A 13,291-nucleotide genomic window follows, 5' to 3' on the forward strand; every position below is an offset into this window, starting at 1 on the left:
CTCTTCCCCCCCCCCCTCATCATCCTTGGGCCCATTTGCAATTACACCTGCCTAAATCAACTAGTGGTTGATTCTGTAATTGTCTAATCAATCAAATACAAACAGCCATCAGCTGGAGGGCAATTGCATAAAGATTATCCTAATGTCAAAAATGAACGGAGCCTGTGTTCAGATTCAGATGTGACAGTTTAAAAATTGAGGAATTCTGAGAAGTTTCTATGACTTGTAGGGATAAATAGAGAAAAATCCATCACTTTATCTATAGAAAATTAGGTGGCCTTACTTGGGGTAGCATGAATACAGTTTGAACTGGTAGAAATTTGTGATAGAGAAAATATTTGTACACAAAAATGTGTACCCGGGAGGTTTCCTCTCACCTGAGGAAATTGATGATAGGTTTCCTATTTTCACTTACAGCTGGGGATTCATACCTACGGAAAAAGTGGGAATTGTCCAATTTCTTTGTCAGATTCTGGATATCCTTCCAGATTATGATACCATATTAGCTGGGCTACTATAGGGATACTGGAAAACTGTGGTTCCAAAGTTTTAGGAAGGTTCTGTTTTGATAAGACTGAAATCTCCTTGGGGCTATTCTACAATTCTGTCTCACTGTAGGATCGTGGCAGGCCTTTGCTCATTTGAAGATGACATTAATTGGGTTCAAGTCCAGTCAATCTGATTTTAAAGGGGCTTCTCTCCAAGGTAAGAAAACCTGGCAAGTGGGGACAAAAGAGGTGAAAGAGTCTAAAAGGAGGAGGAAGAGGAGGAATGTTAGGGTCAGGTGGCTTGGTGGAGTTAAGGGCTTCCTTCTTGATTTGTATAAAAGAATTAATTCGTGAGGGGGAGGGGAGATTTTCCGGATGTTGATTTCTTAATGTAAGAGGTTCCAAGGAAGAGGATGACTCATTGAACATCATATTTCTATTACTCTGTTCATAGTTTATTATCTGAGAACCAACTTTATACAACTACCTTTTCCCCATATATGCCATTGATGTCTGAAGAACCTGCATTCCACAAACCAAATGGAAAGTGTTGAAGTGAACGTCTTCATAATCTTACTGAAATGATTATTCTTAGTTTCCTTTAAGATTATTTTAATGCCTTGTTGCTACAATATTAGAACTGCTCTGCATAAGAGGCTCTTGAAGGCACTCTGCTTTTCTTCAGAGTCTCTTCTGTGTTGATGACAAAATTAAATCAATTATCCCACAGATTTTAAAAGGTTACAATAATCCATAAGCTGATTCACCTTCTAAGTAGACTGTATTCCGCTAGCCAAATAGGACCTTATTTTCTCAATGATTCTAATTTTAAATGTTGGTTATAATCTTGTGTTAAGTTAGTCGCAAGGCAGTTTTGAAGCATTAAAGCAAATGCTCTTTTTAGCATTCAATATTATACTCTATAGCTTTTTTTCATCACATTAAAACAATTAAGAAGAATTTAACATGTTCCCAAACAAAAAAATTCTACAAAGCAAATTGTAAACTTCTCCTGGATATTTATACAATGATATGTTGAACAATGAATAGGATCACAGTCTTGTAATATATCAGGGGTGTCAAACTCAAAGCCCATGGGCCATATGCCGCCTGCGATCTGGCCCATGGGGCTGCCCTGGAGACAAGGAAAAGGACCGGCCCCTGGAGGCTCAGCCCCAGCCCAGGCCAGCTGGGCAGTGATCTATAACTTGATGGTGGCCATCCAGGCCAGAGTGCGGTCAGCCTTAGTGCTGTGGGGCTACCCTAGAGCTACCCCAACTCTGCCCCCTGGGCATGTGCAGAGGAGGTGACAAGCACATGCAGGGCCTGGCGTTCCTTGGGACCGTCTTGGCCTGCAGGCTGACTGCATTCTGAACACTTCTCTTTCATCCAGGATGCCAGCACTCGCCGCCTCCTATGCCCAGGGGCAGGGCCAAGGCAGTGGAGTGGTCTTTTGCTGCTCCAGGGGGCTGCATGGGGGAGATATAAGGCTGACCATATTCCGGCCTGGATGGCTGTATCAAGTTGTAGATCAGTGCTGCATTCACACCAGCATCTCCATTCCCTCCTCGCTGGCCTCACAGCCTCCTTTCAGTGGGACTACCCCACCCCCATGTGGGAAAGCCCCAGCTGGCAGTGACACATCCACTGACAGTGCTGCCAATCTCTCCCCCTCCCCTCATCCATTCCTGAGTGGGGAGGAAGGAAGGAGATGGAAATGAGATGGAATGGGATAGTAATTAGAAATGGCTGTCAATTATAGATTGTTGATTGTAGATTAAATGGGCTTGCAATATGTAAAATCTGGCATTAAACTGTAGTATTAACATAGGATGTTGCTTGTTTTCTATCCCGATCAGGCACTTACTTGAGGCCACATAATTGCAATCCAGTCCAATCCAGTCCAACTGCAGCATTCTGCCATTTGAAAACAGGCCATGCAGGGCCTCCATGCAGCCCATTTTCAGCCAACAGAGTGCTGCAGGAGGCTGTGGAGGCTGAAAATTGGCCACGGGGGGGCTCATGCCCAGGGGTGGGATTCAAATTTTTTAACAACAGGTTCTGTGGGTGTGGCTTAGTTGGTGGGCGTGGCTTGGTGGTCATGTTATTGGCTGGGTGTGACCAACTCAATATCACTCACATCGAGGCACGCATCTCCTCGCCTTGCCTCTGATGACTGTGGGGATGTAAGTCTGAACAATGGTCATAAGACACTTTTTTCAGTGCCACTGTAACTTTGAATGGTCACTCCACACAAGCAAAGTATCAGCAAAGGAGGGGAAAAAAACTCCAGAAAAGTTCCTGAGACAGGAAGTTTAATCCTGCCAAGAATGTAATAAGGGTTAACGGAGAGGCAGTTTCTGTAAGCAACACCAGAATGTTTCCTTCCTGCCTTCCTTACAGACTTAGGTCAATAATTTCTTCTAACAACCGGTTCTCCGAACTGCTTAGAATGTTAACAACCAGTTCTAGCGAATAGGTGTGAACTGATAGAATCTCACCCCTGCACATGCCCCTCCCCATGGCCTGTTTTGGCTGGAAGAGGCACTGTGAACTGCTCCTTTGACATTTCCAGCCCAGCCCTGTAGGCCAGATTTAAGCACCCCATCCAGCCTGCAGGCCTTGAGTTTGACACCCCTGGTCTAGTTAATCTTGATTATCAAAGGAAATGAATCTTTTTATATTTTGGGGACTATTTTACTCAGTTTTGCCATCAGTCTACAGACAATCCACCTGAACACTTCCCCATTTATTTTCTTTTCTATTTATAAACCATTTCATTTCATATGAGGATTCACACAGGAACTAAATAGCTTTGTTAACTTTCCTTTGCAAATTAAAAAAAAAAAACCCAAATCCTTCTTTTTTTGAAATTCATGTTCCAATGATATTTTATTTTTGAACTGAATTCAAAATCCAATACACTCTGGGGTTTTGTTATTGTTTACGGCAATGTTGGGTTTTTTATCTTGGCCACAAATAATGTAGCATTGGCCTTTCTTTCAAAAATGAAGACTATGAAAGGATGGTTAAATGTATAGCTCGGAGGCATTGAGAAAGGAATGGCTTCTCCAGCAGTAGCTCCTGCTGCCTCAGCTCCAGTTTCATCAACAGTCAACACAGCCTTGTGGGTAACCTGAGGAGAAAAGAAAAAAAACATTCAAAGTTTGGCATAGAGAAAAATATTTCAGAAATGATGACAACTTGTTACACTGTTCTATGTTTGCACTACTAGGCCTATGTTAACTATGCTAAACAAAATGCTTGGTTGAACCATTGTGAAAAGAAAGAGGTAAAATATAGTCATTCAGGGCAAAAAGGAGAGAAAGGAACCAAAGAAACCCCATTTGTATATTATTGAATATTGGAACCAAACAGTATTGCAGAAATTTAAATAGCTTCTAAAGTTCCAAAAGTGAATATTGTTGGTCAATACTTTGGCTTAAACAAAGAAATGTTTATAACTAATGCATGTTTTAATCAAAGCCCTTTCAACATAGTATGACAGACTTGCAGGTCCGTCGCATTGTGCAACAAGGTCATATAATGTAATAAGATTGGGACTGCGTTAGGGACTTCTGTTCTCACTGTGAGTTGTGTTGGGGGGGGTGCACGAAGGGAGGCTCAGCCAATCTCTTTGTATACATGTTGTACTCTGACAATAAAGGTAATAATAATAACACCATTTTTCAAATAGAAAAAGATCAGGGCAGAACAATTTGCCATGGCTATCTTTGAACCTTAGCATCCTCATCCACAGGTCAGGATACCTAGGTCTAATATTACCTGGGGCTACTAGTAGGCCTCCTCTAATTCAGCCACTAACAAACAAAAGAAGATTAAAATAGCCATTCTGGACACTATTTACAGCTTTCAAAATCATATTGCCCAGAGCCTTTTCAGACCCAGAACTGAGTTAATTGCATTGTTAAATTGGATCTCCACAATTCTGTGTTCTGTCCTTTCAAACAAAACTTTTGGACTGATTTTGTTCTGTGCAAAACAGCACAAAATCATCAACTGGAACTGTGTAGTGACTATGATAAATTTAGTTCTCTGCAAATATGGATAGGTCAGGCAAATCTGCCATGTTTATTTATATTATAGTTTATTTTTCCCTTCAATTTCTTAGTCTAGCAAATCCTTTTGATAACCACAAGGGAAATAGAAACGTTGCTTACAAAATGGCAGTTGGAAGGGAAAGTTCTTTTTTTTTTTTGGCATAGGTGAGACTTTTCATATAGTCCCCTTCATTAACATTGCTTCTGTGAAATCTGGCTTCATCTTGCTGAAAACCTACCTGAAATGTTGCAAACAATATAAACATTTTACTTACTTTAGACAGTTTCAAAGGCTGGCCAGTGAGTCCAGTGAGATCGGCATGATCAGTAAAGATTTCAGTAATACCGAGCTGCGAGAGGGGTTCCTTTAAGCTGTACGTGGCTGAAATACTAAACTTGGGGATGGAGACCGATGCTGTAGCCCTTCAGAAAGACAGAAAGACATTTTCACTCTAGACACCACAAAGTTAAGAAGTACACCCAGTAATATTTACTAATATCAGCAGAACAAACAGAAACACACACAACATACATAACAAAGTCATCGTTGTCATATGGAAGCTGGATTTTTAACAGAGAAATCCTTGGTATTAGTTACTATCATAGCAACCATTTTGGATCTGTTTGAAATATTTGAGTGGAATCAACAGGTTTTCTTGTCAAAATGAATATCAGACTGATTGAATGAATGAATTTATAGGCTGCCCAACGACTATGTGACTGTAGGACTAGGTGACTTACAACTAAATTAAAACATCAACATATAAGAAGGTCAGGCAAATGAAATATAATAAATAAATAAATAATGTATCAAACGAAACTAAAACTCAAGTTTCATTTTCATTGCATCAGTTGCTTCCAACAAGCTTGAAGAACTTTCATCTGATAGTTAAAACAGGTCATCCTTGACCTATAACAATTTGTTTAGTGACTGTTCAAAATTATAACGGCACAGAAAAAAGTGACTTATAATTGTTTTTCCACACTTATGACCACTGTAGTATCCCCATTGTCACATGATCAAAATTCAGATGCTTGGCAACTGTCTCGTATCACCTGTCCTGGAATCAGGTGATCACTTTTTGCCAACTTCTGACTAACAATTTTTATGGAGAAGCCAGATCCACTTAACGGCCATGTTACTAACCTAACAACTGCAGTGATTCACTTAACAACTGTGGCGAGAAAGGTGGTAAAATAGAGCAAAATTCAGCAGTTCACTTAGCAGCAGAAATTTTAGGCGAACTGCAGTCGTAACTTGAGGACTACCTGTATCCTTTTTTCCCCTGGGTAATACTGAAATGCATTACAGGTAGGTATTGATTTTTGATCTCACAATGTTACTCTCATTCTGGTGTGCATTGTGGTCAGGCACAGCAATTTGGATATATGTGGATTGGTCAGAAATTATTTGTTTTACCACTGCTTATTACGGTTGCATTTCCACTACCACTGTCCAAGGTAGTTACTCTATGAGGGCTCTCTGTATTAGGACATGTCCGCTGATTGCCTAAAGCAGGGGTCCTGGGCTGAGACCCAGTATCGGACCGCGGCACATTTGGAACTGAGTCGTAGAAGCAGTGGGCGAGTGCCCGCACATGCGCAGCTCCAATTGCATGAGTTGCGCGTGAGTGTGTGCAGGCAGCTCCATTTGTATGAGCAGCGGGCATATGTGCCACCACATATGTGTGCAAATGGAGCTGTGTGCACTTGCCCACAACTCATGCGGAACCATCCCCTCCCCCCCTCGCCCCACTAGTCCTCAAAGCTTGGGGAAAGCTGGCCTAAAGAGATTTCTTGTGTGATTCCTCTCCCTCTGTCATAGTGTAGAAAGATTGCTTAAATGGGGTGGTGGTGGTGGTGGTGGTGGTGGTGTTTGATTTAATAGTGGTCCTATGGTCATGTGATTGTCATTTGCAACCTTCACATCCAGCTTCCCAAAAATAAAGTCAGGAATAAAGTGCAGGAAGACACAAGTCACAGCCATAAACTGGTTAGATTAACCAGGGAATTGATGAACTGATATTATAAATCAGGCACTACCTGATGTTTCACTTTACTATAGAATTACTGCTCCAAATTATGACCAGCAAGTGATTACTACCTCTAATTTGAACTGTTGATATGATCTGGGAAAGGGAATTAATTGGCAGTGTCTGCATGGAACACCAAAATCTACAAGATGGTAACCACATCAAGTGTCAAACCCCACCACTTTTCTATCATGATGCTACAGTCACCATTTTGCAGAATTTTACCTCTATGGCAGACCCAGATGCCGGTCTCACTGAGATTAATTAAGATACAGGAATAAAACTGAAGAGATTGCAAGAAACTAGTGGAGTATCAGAGTATTATGAAAGGATCAAACACAACATTGTAAGGCCAAATGGGACTTGAGCAAATATATATTTATATTTTTTATGTAGAGGAGATAGGGAGCTACTGCCCTCTGCTTTATTCTTGGTGTGAGGCTTTTGAGGTGGGTTTGGCATCTCCACACCAAAGCCCCCTCCTTCTATCATCGATCAGTCCTCTAGGATATTCTCTCACCACTTTGGAATAACAGTGCAGAATTTTCCACAGGAACATATCAATCTCTGAATGGCATGTCTCGAACTATTTGGCAAACACATGTAGTAACATGTAACAAGCAGGACGGAAGAATAATTGTTAATATGATTAAGAACTAATGAGCAAATTTCCATTCTCATACATGGGGGAACAATACCAAGAGATGAACCTTTTGGATGAACATAGAACAGAACGCATGGACACTAAACTGTTTTTAATTATCCTTTAAGAATATGCTAATTACGGGGAAATATAGAAGCAGTAAAAAGAAACGTTACCTGTGTACATTATTTGCCCATTTTTTCACAGTTTCTACTGATAGACTTGCATCCAATTCCCTCTCTTTTTTAGGATCAGGCAAAACAAAATAGGTGGTGGCTGTACCATTGAAGCCTATCTTCAGTACTGTGCAAGATAGCTGCTCGTCAAAATAGTAGTAAAACCAACCGGTCCTGTGCATCATTTGGACTTTGACAGTTGTGTTGTGATCCACAAAGAAGTCCTCTTCCCTTGTGACCGCTGGATCAAAAGGAGTCTCCCAGTTGCCTAAAAAGAACAAAAAAGACCCATAGTCATATCTGAATAAGCGTATCAAAGCTGCAGGAGGCGAATTAGGTTCACCCTCAAGAAGATGCTGTGCTCTTCTTTACTGAGGCGAAGAGGTGGTATAATTTAACTAGTAAGATGCTCTGCATTCATTTGCTTATGCTGACCAGCACTTGCAAAGCTGGGACCGATTTCTGCACACCCACAGCATAAATCCTGGTCAGGCAGTGAAGCAATGCAGCTGCTGTATTGGTGTCAGAAGAAAATGGCCAGGTACCTTCTTTCATGATACATTTTACTTCACCCTTGGTTGAAGATAATAACACCCATTCTAAATTCTGCACAGCCCTATGGACTTATATGCTACTCAGATATAGAGAGGGGTCGCCTGTGATCTTACATCAAGAAGAATTATTTAGAATAGTCCGTCCATTTCTCTTTTTGTTGTTTTTAACTCTACAAGGGTACATTTTAGTTGCATTTATAATCCAGTTTTATGAAGAACTGGAATAATGCCCACTAGTCTAAGATAATCTCAGTTATGCCACTTTGGATAAGAGGTCTTTCTCTTAGGTGCTTTTAAAAAACTGGAACCACCATTCCTAAAATAATTCCACAGAAGTGAAAAAACATGTAATGTAGTTACAAACAGTGCACAGTTTCTGTTTCGTACAACCCCCAGTAGTGAAGTAGTTATACAATAGCTAAAGAATATACTTAATTTTCTGTACTGGGGTAGTTTTTCAGTGCATGTACTTTGTATTGATTAGAAATTATGTTTTTTTTTTCCTGAATTTGAGCAATTCCATCCCTCTTTCCCCAAACTTAAAAAGCTTTACTCTGTCTCAAATAGCATCTCTGGATATTTCCTTTAGTGAAGGAATCATTCCTTTTCCCTGTGAAGGTTACCTCTAAAGAATATGTAGTTTGTGAGAACAAAGACTGTTTCTGGGTCAAGATCCTTGACTAGTTCTGCAATTTTCCCATTTGTTTTTTTCTTTATATAATCATTGATCTGCTTTTCAGCTTCTTTTGGTTCCTGAAACTTGGTGGTTTGGATTTCTGCTTCATAGAGTTCCTTAATCTTATCTAAAAATGTCTGCAATGGCTGTATGCCTTCCTTTAAAAACAGGGCCTGCCCAATATCCAGCTTGTAATCCTTCTCTGAATGCGTAAGCAGATGGAGAAGTTCATGAAACCCCTGGTGGATCTCATCTTCCTGAATGTGTGTCAGGTTAAAGCCAAGGCCATTTAAAATCTCTGCATGAGTGTTGGAGTCTGTCCCTAATAACAGAACTGAAAGCAACATAGAAATGCTGCAGGGTGAGAAAACAAGGTTCTCTTCATGAGATCTTGCAGCCAGGATTTTGTAGAGTTCAATTGCAAAATCAGCAAGATTGCGCTGGATCTTGATAGCAGCCTTGGGGTCATGATGATCGTGGGGATGATCGACATCATGGTGGCCATGGCTGACGAGAGAAAACACCAGCAAGGCCAAGCTCAGGTGAATGATTCTGTTCATCTTGCTGATAATTTGTTCTGCAAAAAAAAAATGGGATAAAGAAAGAACTTTTATCATAAACTGTGTTTGTAAAATACATTTTCTGCTACAGTCTTGCAGTATTTTGGTTTCTAGCTGAAGGTCAGCATGAAAGGATGTTGATCATACATTGTTATGTTTTTTTCAATTCAAGAATGTGGTAATATAAGTTTATGCCGTGCTTATTTCAAACCACATCACGTAGTAGTCATGACCATTTTTGGTACATATTTTAGCTAATTATGTGCAACCTATCTTCAGCGCAATATATACCTAGCTACTTGTAGGAGGAATTAAAGGTGAAGACCACCCAATATAAATTTGGTAACATCCAGCATTCAAATATATAAATAATAATCCATGCTGACTCTGGAAAAACCATATCCTTTCTGTATATTTAGAATAACAACCATAAGCACTTCCTGACAAACAGATGTATCAGCTTTGATAAATGTCTGTGGAGATTCTCAATCATCCAGGTCATGGTTGTCTGAAAGGTGCTTTTCAAAAGGCCACTGGCTTTTCCTTGAAAACCTTTCATTTTTCATTCAAGAAGCTTCTTCACAACAAAATATTTTCAAGGAAAAAAAAACAAGAAACCTTTGGGGCATCAGTAAGGGCTCTGAGATTCATTCATGATAAGATTCAGAGGGCCTGAGTTTGTTGTAAGGCTATAAATTAGGCTGAGTTTTTAAAAACCTGTCATTCTTTTTTTTAAAAACTTCTACTGGTAATAAAATGTAAACCTTATATTTAATCGTTATAAGATTTGTTACCAATAAAATCTGGAATACTCAGGACCAGAGGACATTGCTGCCAATTTGGGTGACAAATATAATTTTAACAACCTGCTATCATACCTCTGGTGGTTGTTAGTTTTTAAAGGAAATACTCCCCTTCTTTTTCTTTTAATGGGCTTCTTTAAAAGTGCAAGATTATTCAAGGATTTTTTTTAAAAAAAACTTAAATCCTAAACAGGGCAATTACAGTTAGAGAAAAGGCACCTTTTAGATCAGTGAGAGTAAATTCCTGGCACCACTTAGTTAGCAGTGATCAAAACACATATTCGATTCAAGAGAAATGGCAGTTGGTCACCTGGGCGAAGAAGCCCTGACCTTTTCTGATGAATGCTGCATATGGGCACCCATACTTTGTGAGCACATCTCACAATTTATCAGCTGTTGAATCTACACCTATATTTAGCAGATACAGATACAGATTTACAGAGTTGGAAGGGATCTTGTAGGTCATCTAGTCCAACCCTTGGCCCAAGCAGGAGACCCTACAACATTTCTGACTGATGGCAGTCCAGCCTCTTCTTGAAAGCCTCCAGTGATGATGCTCTCACAACTTCCGAAGGCAAGCTATTCCATTGGTTGATTGTTCTCACAGTCAGAAAATTTCTCCTTGGTTCCAGGTTGAATCTCTCCTTGTTCAGTTCCCATCCATTAGTCCTTGTCTGGCGTATAGGTGCTTTGGAAAATAGCTTGATCCCCTCCTCTCCCTGGCAGCCCCTCAAGTGTTGGAAGACTGCTATCATGTCTCCCCTGGTCCTCCTCTTCACTAGACTAACCATGCCCAGTTCCTGCAACTGTTCATTATATGTTTTAGCTTCCAGTCTCCTAATCATCTTGGTTCACTTCTGTACTTTACAAATGGCTGATGACAGAGAAACCCTGAGCTTCAACTCAAAATGAAAGGGCCTATACAATTGCCATGCTCTATGCAAACCTGTTCTCCAGATTACCTTTCTGTATCTTACCCTTATTATCTTGCCTTCTCCTGCTACCTTAGGGTGTGAAAGTCTGTTTCATCCCTGAAGTCCCTCCCTTTTATTTTGTAGTCCTTGGGGATTTCTCCAAAATTTAGCATATGACTGCTGATAATCAAAAGGGTCATTTTCCACACTTTTGAGATAGGTAATGCAAAAAATGAGAAGGGGGAGAACTTGACTTGGAAAGAAAATCTTATACTGTACCTAAAGTAAAACTTCCTACCTTGCAAAAAAAAAAAAGCTGCCTTGTTTTCTACAAATTGCTAGAACTACAGGTTTTTCTCAGCTCATGCACAGGTTTAATGGCAGGCTGGTGTAGGAAAGGGGATCATTTTAGCACTGATTCTCTCTGAGGAAGCCCACACAAAGCCTGCCATTGGTCACCTGCCTCTCCCTTCAACTGTACATGTTGCAAAGTACTTTAGAGCAGAAGTGGGAAACTATGGCAACTCCCATAGCATACCTATGCTAGCTCAGGAATTATGGGAGTTGAAGTCCACAGGTCATAAAGTTGCCATAGTTGCCTACCCTGTTTTAGACTCTGTATTTATATTTTGCCAAATGAAAATAGTTTTCCTCTCCTGTCTTCTTAACGGTAATTTTATGTTTTATATAAAATCTTAATATGTAAATGCATCTGTTCTACTCTTTATTAACAATATATAAAGTTCTATACTTCTTTGTTTTTCATGTGGACTTATGATGCAAAATGTATTACATACATCAAATGTATTACAAAATAAATACTTATTTTCTCTGCCACTTTCCCACATAAATAATTAGGTATCTGCATTCTTTCTACATACACCAATTCAGAGCTTAAATTTGCATTACAATGAAAATTGTATTATTTTATTTGTATCAGTGGAAAACTCTCTCTCACACACACACACATTTTTAAATAGTATTTTCTTCTGAGGTAATGCACAACTGTTTACTCTAGTAAAATGGTATACATGATTAAAATGCTATTTTATAGCATTCTAAATATAAGAATACATGATTACTACACTTCTAACATTAGAAGTCTCTTCAACTTTATAAACTTTGTAAAACTACAGGAAAAGACAAATAAGCTTTATAAAGTGACTTTAAACCCACACTTCTACCCCATGAGATTACTCACTGTCTCTATGGAGAACTTTCATTCATTCAAATAGGCCTCTTGTCCTTTTTCTTCTGCTATTTATGCACATCAGATTGCAGAATGGTGTGGAAATACTCAGTTAAGCATTAACCAAAGGTATGCAGGTTATTTATTTTAAGCTTTGCCTAAAGATTGGCAAACCAAAAAATGGCTTATTCAGCAATCAAAATAAATGAAAAGTTCAGGAACCCGTTTAATGTTGATTGCCTATAGCAGGGGTCTTCAAATTTGACAGCTTTAAGACTTATGGACTTCAACTCCCAGAATTCCTCCTCCAGTCATGTTAGCTCAGGAATTCTGGAAGTCCACAAGTCTTAAACTTGCCAAGTTTGAAGACCCTTGGCCTATAGCTATGGCTTTCACAAATTAGGTTACATATGCTTTTTCTAATAGCTGGTTAGTTAGGATCAGGGACCATCCTGTCCTGCCAGCCTTTTGTAAATCCTTGAAGACTGGATTTGTTCCTCTTCCTGGGGCCCTGAGGATGTGAAGGGTCCTGTCTCATGGCTACAATTAATATATGTGATGGCTTTTTCTCAGCAGCCATATATGCTTAATTTTTATTATACTGTAATTGTTTTTTAACTGTTTTATGTTTGTTTGTGACTCAGGATTACTTGCTTAAGATGGGCAGGCATAGAAATTAGACAGAAACTTGATGATAGAAAGATAGAGAGATAGTTAGTTAGATAGATAGGTAGATAAGTAGATAGATAGGTAGGTAGATAGATAGATAGATAGATAGATATAGATAGATAGATAGATAGATAGATAGATAGATAGATAGATAGATAGATAGATAGATAGTGACTTGCTTAGTTAAAAAAGATGAACCACATTCCCAATAAATGGCAAAAATGGTGTCTGTGGGGATGTATGTGTGTTATACACATGACACATGATGACGACGATAACAATGATGGAATGGAAATTCATTAGGTTTACTATGTTTAGTAAAACAGTATGCATTTGATCTACCCATCTAACCATTACTCTGCTCTTTTGACAGGGAACAAAACATCCCTTCTTCTCCCTTTTTAATAATTTTCTATTTGTCGGGACACTTCCGGTTGTCAGCTTCGGTGACAGCAGGGATTCACCTTCTCTGCGATCCCTGCCATGCTAGCCACCTTGGTGCCTCCGATCCTGACGGATTTGGAG

At 39.5% G+C, this 13,291-nt stretch overlaps 1 protein-coding gene across 1 annotated transcript; it reads right to left on the bottom strand.

Annotated features, from left to right (window-relative positions):
* Positions 1-3,361: 3,361 nt before the first annotated feature.
* LOC113454747 (alpha-1-antitrypsin-like) lies at positions 3,362-12,143 on the bottom strand. The gene is made up of 5 exons (XM_087922141.1): positions 12,110-12,143; positions 8,579-9,208; positions 7,402-7,669; positions 4,825-4,972; positions 3,362-3,624 (listed from the first exon to the last, which is right to left on the bottom strand). The coding sequence occupies exons 1-5, from the start codon at positions 12,129-12,131 to the stop codon at positions 3,433-3,435; spliced, it is 1,260 nt and encodes a 419-aa protein (XP_087778267.1). The 5' UTR covers positions 12,132-12,143; the 3' UTR covers positions 3,362-3,432.
* Between the last annotated feature and the right edge of the window lie 1,148 nt (positions 12,144-13,291).

This window comes from Pseudonaja textilis, chromosome 1 (genome assembly GCF_049901715.1).
Source record: "Pseudonaja textilis isolate UNSWEBS1 chromosome 1, rPseTex1.2, whole genome shotgun sequence".
NCBI lineage: Eukaryota > Metazoa > Chordata > Lepidosauria > Squamata > Elapidae > Pseudonaja > Pseudonaja textilis.